General features: G+C 39.2%; 1 protein-coding gene across 2 annotated transcripts; it reads left to right on the plus strand.

The window, feature by feature from the left end:
- Positions 1–357: 357 nt before the first annotated feature.
- On the plus strand, positions 358–13,013 carry LOC577380 (L-galactose dehydrogenase). 2 transcript variants are annotated; one of them, XM_777611.5, is made up of 9 exons: positions 358–460; positions 4,297–4,420; positions 5,012–5,163; positions 6,059–6,220; positions 7,470–7,600; positions 8,787–8,889; positions 10,423–10,640; positions 11,141–11,227; positions 12,906–13,013. In XM_777611.5, the coding sequence occupies exons 2-9, from the start codon at positions 4,315–4,317 to the stop codon at positions 13,003–13,005; spliced, it is 1,059 nt and encodes a 352-aa protein (XP_782704.1). In that variant the 5' UTR covers positions 358–460; positions 4,297–4,314; the 3' UTR covers positions 13,006–13,013. The 2 variants fall into 2 exon arrangements, with proteins under 2 accessions (XP_782704.1, XP_011663121.1); XM_011664819.2 differs by lacking the exon at positions 358–460 and adding an exon at positions 3,238–3,459.
- The last annotated feature ends 162 nt before the right edge of the window (positions 13,014–13,175 follow it).

The raw sequence follows: 13,175 nt of genomic DNA on the forward strand, positions 1-13,175 counted from the left end.
TACAATTAATTTTTGTTATTTGACCTAATTGATCTTTGTCCACAAACGGTGAAAATATGCTTTGCACCAGCAATATTCAGGCACTATATAGAGCATACAGCACGGAACTAAAGGGGGCGTAACTCTGCTCGTATATTTGTTATCCTCGCAAACTTCTTTCCTCAATAATGATATTATTTCCCTACTAATGTGTCCTTTCTTCCTCCATTTTCTTGTTCTTTTACTTATTATTATCTTTTAGTGTAGTCTCAACTGGCAGAGCTAGCATTGGCCTACATCATGTGGGTATCCCAGAAAGAAAATTGTGGTCTAATTAGGATACTAAATTTAATTTAAAACGACTTGGAGTAGACTAGTTAAGTGGATACGTTAGCTTTCTCTTTCTCTTTCTCTTTCTCTTTCTCTCTCCCTCTCTCTCTCTCGGATCCGGTACGGTGAATTCACAACGAAGATTGACCAAGTAAGCCGATGAGTGAGTATTAGAAAGTTTTCAAGAATGTCTTTCATCTTTGTATAATGTAGTCCTAGTTCTTAGAATTGGGCTCACGTTTGTGATGTGTGTGACGATCCGTTTTGTGTGTTCCCAGGCGTCACGTAAAATGGCGCAAATACTGTGGAAATAGTCTACCCAAACGTAACCGGTCGTGGTGCCGCGACTCGGGGCACCCTGTCCTGGTGGCAGGCGTCAGTGGTGTAGGCCGATAGCTAGACAGCAATAACCATCTGATTTGGGTCATTTCTTTAATAAAACTGACATTTGTTGTCATTCCCCAATACAGATGGCAACCCAGAGATCTCGTACCGTGGGGGTAAATTAGAGCCACAGCGTAACAGCTTTTCGTTACCGACATTTCTCCCCCGATTTTCTTTATTTAGACCTAGACAGAGTAGACTCTAGATCTAGATCTAGATCTAGAGGTCTAGACTAGACTAATTTCCTGATTTCTAAATCAGATGTAAATTAGGTCGATATGTCATTTGTCCTAATTACAGTTATCAAAATTTGATAACTCAATATTAAATAAATAATTTACGGACTTACTTATATGAATTATCCAATTTGTACCTCAGAACCGCGAAGCAGTACGTTCATGCATTCGAAATATTACCCGGCGGCCGATGTATTTCCGGGTCCACCTACCAAAACATAGCCAATGGCCAATCAGAGCACTCGTTTCGTGGGAGTTCGTTGGTCAAGCCGGGCCGACTCGTATGTAGCTACGGTAGCTATTGGACGTTCGAAAAGAAAAAATTAATATTCATCAACTAAAACCAAGACGGATAATGTTGACGACGAGACTTTCTCGGATTAATCATTAATTTAGGATCTAAATGAGCAAGCTATCGTAAGTCAAATAAGCTATTTATATGTTATTTTTAATTAGACTCTAATTATTGTCATATTGCAGCATGTGTGAGGATGTAAAGAGTGAAAATCTCGTAGCATATCTCATTCATCGCGGTCCTGCCGAACCGAACCATTGGTTCCGTACAGTCCCGATAGGACAATCTTCAGTCTCTATAATCGGAGGTCTAGTGGAGCCAGACGTAGTCTCAGTGGAACAACCGAAGATTAGAGAGACTGAAGTTTTCGGTCTAGCCGATAGCTAGCCTCGCTTCGAACAGTCTTTGATGTCGACGGTTGTTCCGCTGAGCTGAGATTACGTTTGGCTCCACTGACCTCAGAGATAGAAAGCGATATGTTGATCCCTCCATAATTAATCTCGGTCGGCGGTCAGCTCAGTTGAGCCAGAACTTCAGAAGTAGTCTCACCAGGCTGCCGTGACCAGGACGACAACACTAGTCTAGAATAGATCTACAGTACACTCTACGGTCTAGATCTAGAATCTACTTAGGTCTAGGTCTAGATCTATCTAGATTCTTTTCTATCAACTGAAGCTTTCGGTCTAGCCCTAGGCCTAGGGTGCTGCAACTTCTTCTTCTGAATTCTGAATTTTGTTGAAGTACAGCCTACAGGGGCCCGTTCCTAGAAACCGTCATAAGTCACTCCAGCAAAGCATAGAGAGTCAATAATAAAGCGTATTGACCTCTAGCACTGCATACATGCTGTGAGACAGGGACCTAGAAGTCTATACACAAATATACACACCACACAATATCGCATAGACTGTACACAATCATGTCGATGCAGCTGTAAGCAAAGTTTGACACTAGACTTACAATTTGATTTTTTAAATTATTGTTTTTAACATCAGTAAGTTAAAAAAATGTATTTTACTGCTATTTAGGTGTCATCAATTGTCACTAAAGTACCGATTTTTAGTAAAATCAGTTGAGTTTTGTACAGTGGAGTTTGAAATGTTGAGAATCAAAAGCACAGCTTTTACTACACAGCCAGGATAGTGATGCTCCTATGTGTGTCATAAGTCTAACTTCTTGACTAAATCAGCGTTAGTGAGCAACTTGTCCGCTACGTGTTTCACCAAGCCCTCTTTGCCAAGATCAACGACAACATCCTGACTAAGTAGTTACGACGCCTCTGACACCGTCGTATCTCTGTCATAACTATTTAGTCGATGGGCAGCGCCATCACATGTCATTTATTGGGTAGACTAAGACCCCTGTTACACATGCGTCGGCTTTTAAAGCAGGCCCGGAGGCAGCCTCACACCTGCAATTTGAAGCCGCCTCGAGATCATCAAACCCCTGTTACACGTGATCTCGGGCTTGCAATTTTGCGTCTACACATAGGTCGGCCTCACGTCGCCTTTTCACGAGCTGATGTTGGGGCGGACTCCAGAAAGATAGAAAGAGAAATTGATAAATGATAAAAACTAAGAATAACATAAGAGAAGGTAATAGAAGGAAGAAACAAATAATAACATAAGGAAAGACAGAAAGAGAAAGTGTGATAAAAACAAATAATAACATAAAAGAAGATGAAAGAAGAAAGAAACAAAGAATAACATAAGGAAAGACAGAAAGAGAAGGTTATAGAAGGAAGAAACAAAGAATAACATAAGGAAAGAGAAGGTTATAGAAGGAAGAAATAAAGAAAGAGAAAGCGATAGAATGATAAAAACAAAGAATAACATAAGGAAAGACAGAAAGAGGGAGTGATAGAATGACAAAAACAAAGAATAACATAAGGAAAGACATAAAGAGAGAGTGATAGAATGATAAAAACAAAGAATAACATAAGAGAAGGTGGCAGGCGCGCCCGATGTATTATGTTGATAATGCCGGCCCCGAGTCCACTTTGGTGTTACACCTACCGATTGCGGGACTGAGGCCGGCCTCAAACCACATCCAGAGGTCGACTGAGTCCTCCTGGCCTCAGTCCGGCTTTTCAAAAAAAGTTGGTGTTACACATACGTCGAAACGACTCCGGGGCCGGCCTCAGTCCACTTTCAGACGTATGTGTAACAGGGGTCTAAGGCTGGCAAAAAAGGACAATAAATCCTCCAACTATGATTTTTCTACACATTTACTTAAACAGTGAGTTATCGTTTTTTGTATTTGATAATCTTATGACAATATTCCATGTTTGTATTTAAGGATTTTCCCACTTAAATAAACTGATTATACGCCTTTATTTCCACATTGTAAAATCGTCAAAGGGATATGTATTTTGCCATGGCAGGCAAGCCATAATTGAAGTGTATTCTTTACTTTTCAGACCCATATTGCTTTCGAGATAAATTCTATCTTCAAATGTGTAAAATGAATAGTTTAAAAAATGTTTTTTTTAACATTTGGAATGTTGAAGTTTTGTCATTTGATTATTCAACTGACACCTAAAACATTGGACACAAACTTCATTACATCGTATCTTCCAAGAATAATATATTGGTGTATTTTTATAAACTATCAAACGAAAATATCCGGGGGATACCCATCTCAAGAACAAAACTGATTCAACAGTCATGTAATGAAATACTCACAATTATATTTTTCAACTACTTCTATTGTATAATCTACACAAATTTGGAAGTACATGTATATTGCATCTCTTATTTCTTGGTATCATTTTCAATCTTTTTATTACTAAATCATTTAAATAATTGCATTTTCCTAATATTAATTCAATTTTATTTCATTTCTTGAATTATGAACCGTATTCTATTTTGGAATTATGTACAAGATTAAAGTAAAGAACCTTCATAAATTTGTTCAACAAGATGTAGTAATTGGTAACCATCAAATAAACCATGGAGTATGGTGCCATGGTATATTGGTACATTCATCATGGCAAGACATTAATCTGCATTTGCCACTCTCCACCCAGGTCAGGTGTTAACCATTTATCTTTGGTGTTTTGTGTATTCCATCCAGCTCAAATGTTTCACAGGTATGGTGGCTACATACATCGAGGGTTTCCACGACCCGGAGGAGGTCGCCAGGATGTGCTACACGCCTCTCGGTAACACCGGCATGGAGCTGTCCTCCGTCGGCTTCGGTAAGGTTCTGTGTGTGTGCAGGAATAGACTATGAGTATGACCCTCTTAACATTAAAATGAACTTTGAATTGATCAATTCTACAACATATTTTTTTATTGAAGTGAACAATATACGTGTCTACTATTAAAGACAGATGGTTTGCACTAACTCCAGGAAGCTACAACACCGGCGCCGCAGGCGTCGGAGCTTCAGGTTGGTTGGCGTGGGGCTAGTAAAACAGCCGATTGGGGGATATTATCGTTAAATCTGCAAAGGGAGTACTGACAATTTTTACATCATAGGGTGCACGACTCCTCAGGGCTCAACTCCAATCACTTGAATTCATAATTTGAAGGTGTCTTGGATGGGAAAAAAAGGGTTATTCTGTGTATTCTGTATTCTGTGTGTATTTCCTGTGTACAGTGCTTGTAACTATCCCAAGACTAGGCCAAATTTCTTATCAGTTTGATGATTCCAGAACCTTGCAGTACACACCAATGATTAATTGCTAGATGATCATCCTTTTCTGATCGATTCCACACCATTTCTTTCACAATGCAATTGCATGACCAGAACTCAAATTTATGTTTAACTTGACTTGCCATTGCAGGTGCTTCGCCTCTAGGTAACCCTTACACTGCCGAGGCACCTAGTGACGCGGAAGGTCAGGCTTGCGTCTTGAAGGCACTAAAGAGTGGTATCAACTACATTGACACAGCGCCTTGGTACGGACAGGGCAAGTCAGAAGAAAAACTTGGAAAGGTATGTTGATAGTGGTGTAGTAAGCAAATAATGCACATCAGTGAGGGCATTAGTAAGAATTACCCACACGAGGTACCTTTGGAACAGTCTAACACGCTAGAGGCGATAGCCAAGGGTGTTTGGAATGTTTTGAAGGTACCAAGTGTGGGTAATTTTACTAATGCCAGAACAAAGTAATGTGTATTATTTGTTTTATAAGATGATGTTTTATTTGTTTTACAAAGTGATGTTTTATAACATGATTTTACTAATGACCGGTCATTATCCAAATTACGCGTTAGGCCAAATAAATGCCTGGTCACGTGTACGGATCCACGTCATCATTTTATGATAAGCAATAAAATGGGTCTTGTGTTTTGAAGGAGTTAAAAAGCAATGTCAGTTACATGAGCACAGCTTGGAGAGGTATGTTAGAATACTTATAGATGATGTGACTTTGATCATGGGGTAGAGTAATATTGACTAGTGTCTTGAAGGAATTAAAGAACAGTATCAACAATTGATAACGCACCTTGGTATAGTCAAGATAAGTCAGAAGAAAAACGTGTAAAGATGTGTCATCCTTTTGTTTCAAGGAGGGGAGAGGGGATCTTTGTCCCTCCTTCAAACATAAGGATGACACAAAAATTGCTGCCACTGCCGGAGGATACATTCGCATTGCATGGCTATATATATTGCGATATTTCTAGTTATTATTATTATAATTATCATTCAAGATTCAAGATTTATTCATTCCATTCAATAAAAAACATATATGTATATAAAAGATATTACAAGTGTAAAAAAAAAAGAAATACAAGATATACAAACATCAGAAGGTCATCATCATCATCATCATCAATCATTATTATAATTGTTATTATTACACAGGATTCATTTCTTGATTTCCCACCAGATTTTGGAGGACATTCCTCGAAGCAGCTACTACATCGGTACCAAGGTGGGACGATATGAGAAGGACGTGGAAGGCATGTTTGATTTCTCTGCTGAGAGAGTTAAGTGTAGCGTGGATGAGAGCTTATCAAGACTAGGGCTCAGATGTGTGGATATCATCCAGGTAATATGGCGTGTACTGAGGACATTATTTACATGTACAGTGTACATTATACATAACGACCTGCACGGGCAATAACACATGCCCTTTATTTTGTCCGGGTCCCTGTTGAGTAAAAATCGGCCCAAAAATAAATATATAAAAGTGTTAAGTCACAGGAAGCAAAAGACAGCATAATTTCACAGAACAAGTTCATATTTGCTGCAATTGAAAAATAAATGATACCGGCAGTCAAACCTGTCTACAGCGACCGCCCAAGGGAAACACAAAAAGTGGTCTTTGTTGACAGGTTCCTTTAGTACATGTTTCAATGAGAAACCATTTTCAAGGGAAACATAAAATGTACTTGTTGTAGACAGGTGGTCTTTGTAGAAAGGTGGTCACTAAAGCAGGTTTGACTGTATACCATAGTAAGTAACATGTACAAGAGAAGTTTCAGTTCTTGGTATTGCTGATGCAAAGACTTACTCATCTGTTACGGATTATAACTGTTTATCCAACCTTCTCTCATATCTGCCACCTATCCGCAATAAAATAAAATGAAACATACATGTGGAACTTATAACAAAAAATAATACATGGCTATTTCATTTATTGATCATTCAAAGATAAAAACAAGAAAATGCAATATAATATACTGAAAAATACATGATATACAAATTACAGAGAAACAAACAATATATTTTTTTTTAATTCAATAATTAAACAATAATAACAACATATGAAAAACGAAGGTAAGAACTACCGGTACACTGGGATATGTGAATGTGGGGGGGATCACCAAAAGCCAATTAAAGGTTTATCTGGGGAAATCCCCGTGTAAAGTAATATTAGGAAAATCATGGAGGAGAGAGAAAGAGAAACATAAGGAAAGAAAGTTTACATGCATGATCTGGGTTTTTAAATGTCATTGCACAACAGGTAAGATTTATATTTATTTTTGAAATTTAACAATGTTGGACACAAATTCAAATCATTTGGGACAGTATTCCAGCATTTCGTTCAAATAAATGTTATAGTGCTTCTTAAAAGGTTATATTTAAACAGTGACACGCGTGTATTCTCCTGTGTCCTTGTATTATACAGATGAAATGTACAATTCAGATTGAATATATGATTAAATATGGACAAAAGTGTGCCTTTAAAATATGAATGCATAAATAAAGCAACTTGCAATTGATTCAGTTGATAAATACATGTAGTCAAATTTTCCTTTGACTAAAAAAACTTTTTTGTTGTTGTCTTTCTCTAGGTGCATGATGTGGAGTTTGCTGAGAATGTTGAGATCATTTTGAACGAGACACTGCCAGCTCTTCAGAAGATAAAAGAGGCTGGGAAAGCTAGATTTATTGGTATCACTGGGTATCCAATCAGCACACTTCGGTGAGGATGCATGGTGCTCTCTCTCTCTCTCTCTCTCTCTCTCTCTCTACCTTTCTCTCTCTCTCTCTCTCTCTATCTCTATCTATCTCTCTCTCTCTATCTATCTCTCCCTCTCTCTCTTCCCCTCTCTGTCTGTTTCTCTCTCTCTCTCTCTCTCTCTCCCCCTCTCCGTCTCTCTCTCTTTCTGTGTTAATCCATTTCCCTCTCTCTCTCTCTCTCTGGTTCGCTTTCTCTCCTCTCCCCCCCCCCCTTCTCTCTCTCTCTCTCTCTCTGGTTCACTTCCCCCCTCTCTCTCTCTCTCTCTCTCCCCTCTCAGTCTCTCTCTCTCTTTCTGTTGCAATCTGTTTCCCTCTCTATTTCTCTCTGAGCTTGTTCACAAAATTTACTTACTACCAGAGCTCTGTTACCAGGTTGACAAGATTTGTGTTTTAGTATGGTTTACCTGAATGGAGTATGTGTAAACATTGCAAGAATGAACTGATTAGCATTTTGATGGAAGAGGTCAAAGGTCACCGGGTTGTAAAAAGGGGTTAGGAAATACCAGAGAATATCTTGGTACCGTGATAACTTGAAAAGCATTGAAGTTTTTCAAACCAAACTTGGATGAAGTATATATGAGCATGAGGAAATAAACTGAATAGATTTTGGTTGTAAAAAGTAAAAACTCACAGGTCATAAAAGTGTTTAAAACACCAGAAAATAACTTATTACTGTAATGATGTCAAATACCAGAAAATAACTTATTACTGTAATGATTTCAAATACCAGAAAATAACTTATTACTGTAATGATTAAAATACCAGAAAATAACTTATTACTGTGATGATTTCAAATACCAGTAAATAACTTATTACTGTGATGATTTCAAATACCAGAAAATAACTTATTACTGTGATGATTTCAAATACCAGAAAATAACTTATTACTGTAATGATTTCAAATACCAGAAAATAACTTATTACTGTAATGATTTCAAATACCAGAAAATAACTTATCACTGTAATAATAAAACCACTAAAGAAATTAAAGGATAAGCATTTTGGTCCTTGAGGTCAGATGTTAAAGGTCACAGGATCATTGATCAGTGAATTTATATGTAGGTAGAATTAGAGACGCAGTCTTATTCATCTTGTACATCGATCTGCTGCTTGAGATAAAAGCCTGCTTCTTGTGTTTCATTATCCAGGGAGATTGTAGAACGGAGTACAGTGAAGATTGATTCAGTATTATCATATTGTCATCTGGACCTCAACGATTCTTCATTACTTGATCATATTGCATACTTTGAGGTAAGTCAATAGGAATGGGTTTCCTTTAAAGCCCCACTGCACTTCTTACAGCTACTTGCGCCCTCTATACAGCCAACAATGCTTAAGCAGTACCCGTCGATCCCCCATGATGCCCTTTCTCTTATGTTAATTGAGAGCTGATTTGATGAAATAACCATAACCACCTTGCAGGGAGGTCTAATCCCCCCTGGCCAAACCAGTGAAGACGGGCTTTAAACATAAGAAAAAGGGGATCATGGGGGACCAACAGGCACCGTTTATGCATTGTTTTATATTTAGGGGCGCAAGTAGCTATAAGTAGTGCAGTGGGGCTCTAAAGGAAAATCTAAACTTAATTGCAAATTGGTGAAAGTTTGAATGAAGTTGGACAAATGATAATAAAATTATGACTTTTAAAAAGTTGCAATCACTGTATGTGAGGGAATTTCAAATTGGCCAAACTGGTGACCTCACTACTCTCCCATTTGTTTCAACACACAAAATTGCTACCATATTGATTTTTGAAATGTATGACACAAGAGCTTTTTACTTTTTACAGGACCTGTAATAGTATGCTGTCCATAATATATTTGGAGTAATACCCCAGGGAGTTGGTACTTAACAGAAAAAAAAGAAAGTTAGAATATTTTTGTACATGATAAACTAGAGCGTTGTCCATGACTATGTCACGATCCACTGAACAAATTGCCAATTTGAGTTTTGCAGACGTGTAGAGATTACATATTTCAAACGCTCTTTACTTTCTTATCTTTTGGTCCAATTTATCTCAAACTTTTGCTGTTCTGTTTCTTTTATTTTCTGCTTTCACACTAATATTAAACTAATTTTAAAGGTTGGATTGCCTTTTAAACAGGGGTCCAACTAAGCATCGGATAAGCTTTAGAATAAGCCAGTTCACGGTTGCAGTCTGAGCATGAGCAGATAAAGGTCATTGCAGAACAAATTGTGAAATACACGCAGACGAAATACTGGATAGGTGCTCATGAAAGTTATGTACCAGTAATCATTATTCATTCGTGCACAAGCAGTGCACTCCATGATACACAGGTGGAAGTATTCTTTGTAAAGGGGAAACAAAGGCTATTTATTTAGCACCTCTATCGCTGTAGGAGTGATTATTTCAAAATGTACAAATTGGGACCTCTTCATGTTTTAAAGATCTGTGTATATTTGGGGTCATTGCTGTCATGTGCTAACCGTGAACTGGTCTATTAAAGGAGGAAATTAAAAAAGAGAGAGGGAGGAAAGGGAGAATGAACATACAGGAGAGATTTGTATAAGTTTTTAGAAAAAGTGATGAATGATATGAAAATTAGGGAATTTCTACTCAACTACGACACCTTTGTTTCTGGTTTAACAGTACAATTCTGTTTTGTTGTTTGAAAAAACTTGTGTGTTTTAGCCTTTCATTCATTCATTTTCCCTCCTTTTGGATGGAACACCCTAATAGCAAAGGCTGATTTCCAAAGCGCTTAGAGACTACGATGGAAAGCGCTTTATTAGCAAAGTTTGTTTCTTTGTTTTGATTCATAGCAAAAAGGAATTGGTGTGATCTCGGCCTCGCCCCTCTCCATGGCTCTGTTGACCTCCTTTGGTCCCCCAGACTGGCACCCAGCCTCTGATGAGGTCAAAGCATCCTGCCGGAATGCTGCTCAGTACTGCCAAGATCATGGTGTGGACATTGCCAAACTAGCCATACACTTTTCCTTCTCACAGGCAAAAGTAGCAACAGTTTTAGTCGGCATGGACAGGTGAGCGCTCAGTAAACTTTGAAGGCCTACTTAAAGCCTGTCTGCACTAGTTTGGCCAGGGGAGATTCGACCTCCCTGCATGGTCACTGATGGGTGGTTAGCTCATCAAATCAGCTCTCAATTAACATAACAAAAAGGGGATCATGGGGGACCAACAGGCACCAATTAGGTATTGTTTGCTATATAGAGGGCGCGTCATTCATCATTGTCCTTATTATACCATGTCTTGGAGCAAATTGGAGCAAAAGTGAATTCTTAACATTAACCCTTGACCTAATACTGTAATCATCCTGAACCCTGGAGCTAACAAATTCCAGAGCGATTATCTCCGGAACAAATAACAGTCACTGAGTGATAAATAAGAATAAATTTGAAGCTAATTATAATACTCATAACGAATTTGCTTTTGAAAGAAGCTATTATTAAATACTTTAGATTGATAATTTTACAGATTTATTCCTGTTGAGTACTAAATTGTGCAATTTTTCTTTTAAAAATAGACCATCATTTCTGGAGCGCAATTTGGATGTGGTACACAACAAGCTCAGTGAAACAGAGGAGAAAGTCTTGCAGGAAATTCAAAAGGAGTAAGTGTAATGGTTGATTTGTTTTTACCTGACTGCTGAGAAAGCATGCATATGCTTGTAGGTATTAGCGGCCAGGGTACCGATGGCTTTAACCAAGCAGGGGACAGACAATGTTTGGAGCCAGAAAAGGGCCTCATCTCTGTATTGTTGGCATCGGTTATCCAGGATGCTATTCACACTTGGTGACAGAGCCTTCACTTCTGCTGTTCTCCAATCTGTGGGATAACCTTATCATATTTCTACGCAACCAGCGATCTCTCAATACCTTTAAAAAATCTCAAAACTCACCTCTTCTGTTAACGACATAATTGTAAAACGTATTTGAACATATAGTCAAACCTTCTTTAGTGACCACCTGTCTACAAAGACAACATTTCTTGTTTCTCATTGAAACATGTACTTAAGCTATGGTCACAAATCAGAGCGGCAACCGACCGATTAGTAGCCTGCTCAGTCGCCGCTGGAATTAAGGCATCGCCCAGCGATTATTTGGAGAAGTCGAGCTGGCTGTAGTGCCCCAGCGATGCCTGGTCGGTGCCCTGTCGATCAGCCGGTCGCCGGCTGATTTTAAAAATATTGCCAGTGATCAACGAGGCTTCAAAATACGCTCGATGCCTGGCCGTTCGCCGCCCGGGCACCAAACTAATCCAGCGTTCGCGGCCAAGCGATTTAGATCAAAAATTGAAGCCGCTAGGTAAAAGGCTGCCGATCGATTTTGGACTCGCCGCCCAGTGACCGAATGATCTCCCAGCCTCGACCGGGCAGCGACCGGGTGGCAACTGCTCTACAGCATTTGACCTAGCGGCTTCGATTTTTTACCTAAATCGCTCGACGGTGAACGCTCGATAAGGTCGGCGCCCGGTCACTGAGCGTAGTTTGGGGGACGAGAGAAAGTGAGCAGGCGTCGCCCAAATTTTAACTCCGCGCTAATACTTTAGCAGCGACCGAGCGATGCCTTAAAAACAAGCGGTGCCTGGGCAGCCGCCGCTCGGTGGCCGGGCAGAATTGGCTTAAAACTTGCCGCTCGGCCGCCGAGCAGGCTACTTTTGGGTGATGTGACCATAGCATAAAGGAAGCTGGCTTGTGTTTCCCTTGGGAGGTTGCTACAGACAGGTTTGACTGTCTATGGAAAATGCACTATATAAATACATTATTGTTATTATTACTATCCGTCTGTCACAAGAGACCATATGGATTTTGGGCATATAAAGTCGTCTGTTTTGTGGTTTACTTGCATCTCCTGCTATGGCTGTACACTCCTATTCTGAAAAGACAAATCATAAACTGTAATTTTGTGTTAAAGTTTATGAATTAATGCTCTTCTACCTCCAAAGACAATATGCTGCCAAAAAAGTGACATTAGTAGTAAAGATGTGGAAGTGTGGTAGTTGAGTGGTTTAAGCACTTAACTTGAAATTCAAAGGTCATGGTTCGATCCCCGATACGGCACTAATGTCCTTTGGCAAGGCATTAATCTTCATTTGCCACACCCGACTCTGGTGAGGTAAATGGGTACCTGGCAGGAATTAATTCCTTGAAATGCCGGAGCGCTGTAATGGCAGCTAGGCTAAAGCCGAGGTAATAATAAATGCGCCTCGGAATAGAATTTCTAGATTGACGGCGCTACAGAAATGCCTATTATTTTTTTTTTTTTCTTTTGGTGCTGTTTTGTTTCCAGATTCTTCCCGCCAGGAGTGAGTCGAACCTGGGAAGGTGTGGAGGTGGCCAAGTACAGGAAGAAACTAAAGGCAAGACAGGCAGAGCTGCTGCAAGGTTGAAGGAAGCAGAGAAGAACTTGAGGATATCATCAAAGGACAGTACTGGGACCCATTTCACAAAGCCTTTTTTCATTGACAAATGACTAAAATCAGTGACAAATCTGCTGATAACCAATCAGAAGGAAGGATTTCACTAGCTTTTAACAAAAACTGTCATTTGTCACTGATGA

Source organism: Strongylocentrotus purpuratus, unplaced genomic scaffold, assembly GCF_000002235.5.
Source record: "Strongylocentrotus purpuratus isolate Spur 01 unplaced genomic scaffold, Spur_5.0 spur5_scaffold_19, whole genome shotgun sequence".
NCBI classification, from domain to species: domain Eukaryota; kingdom Metazoa; phylum Echinodermata; class Echinoidea; order Camarodonta; family Strongylocentrotidae; genus Strongylocentrotus; species Strongylocentrotus purpuratus.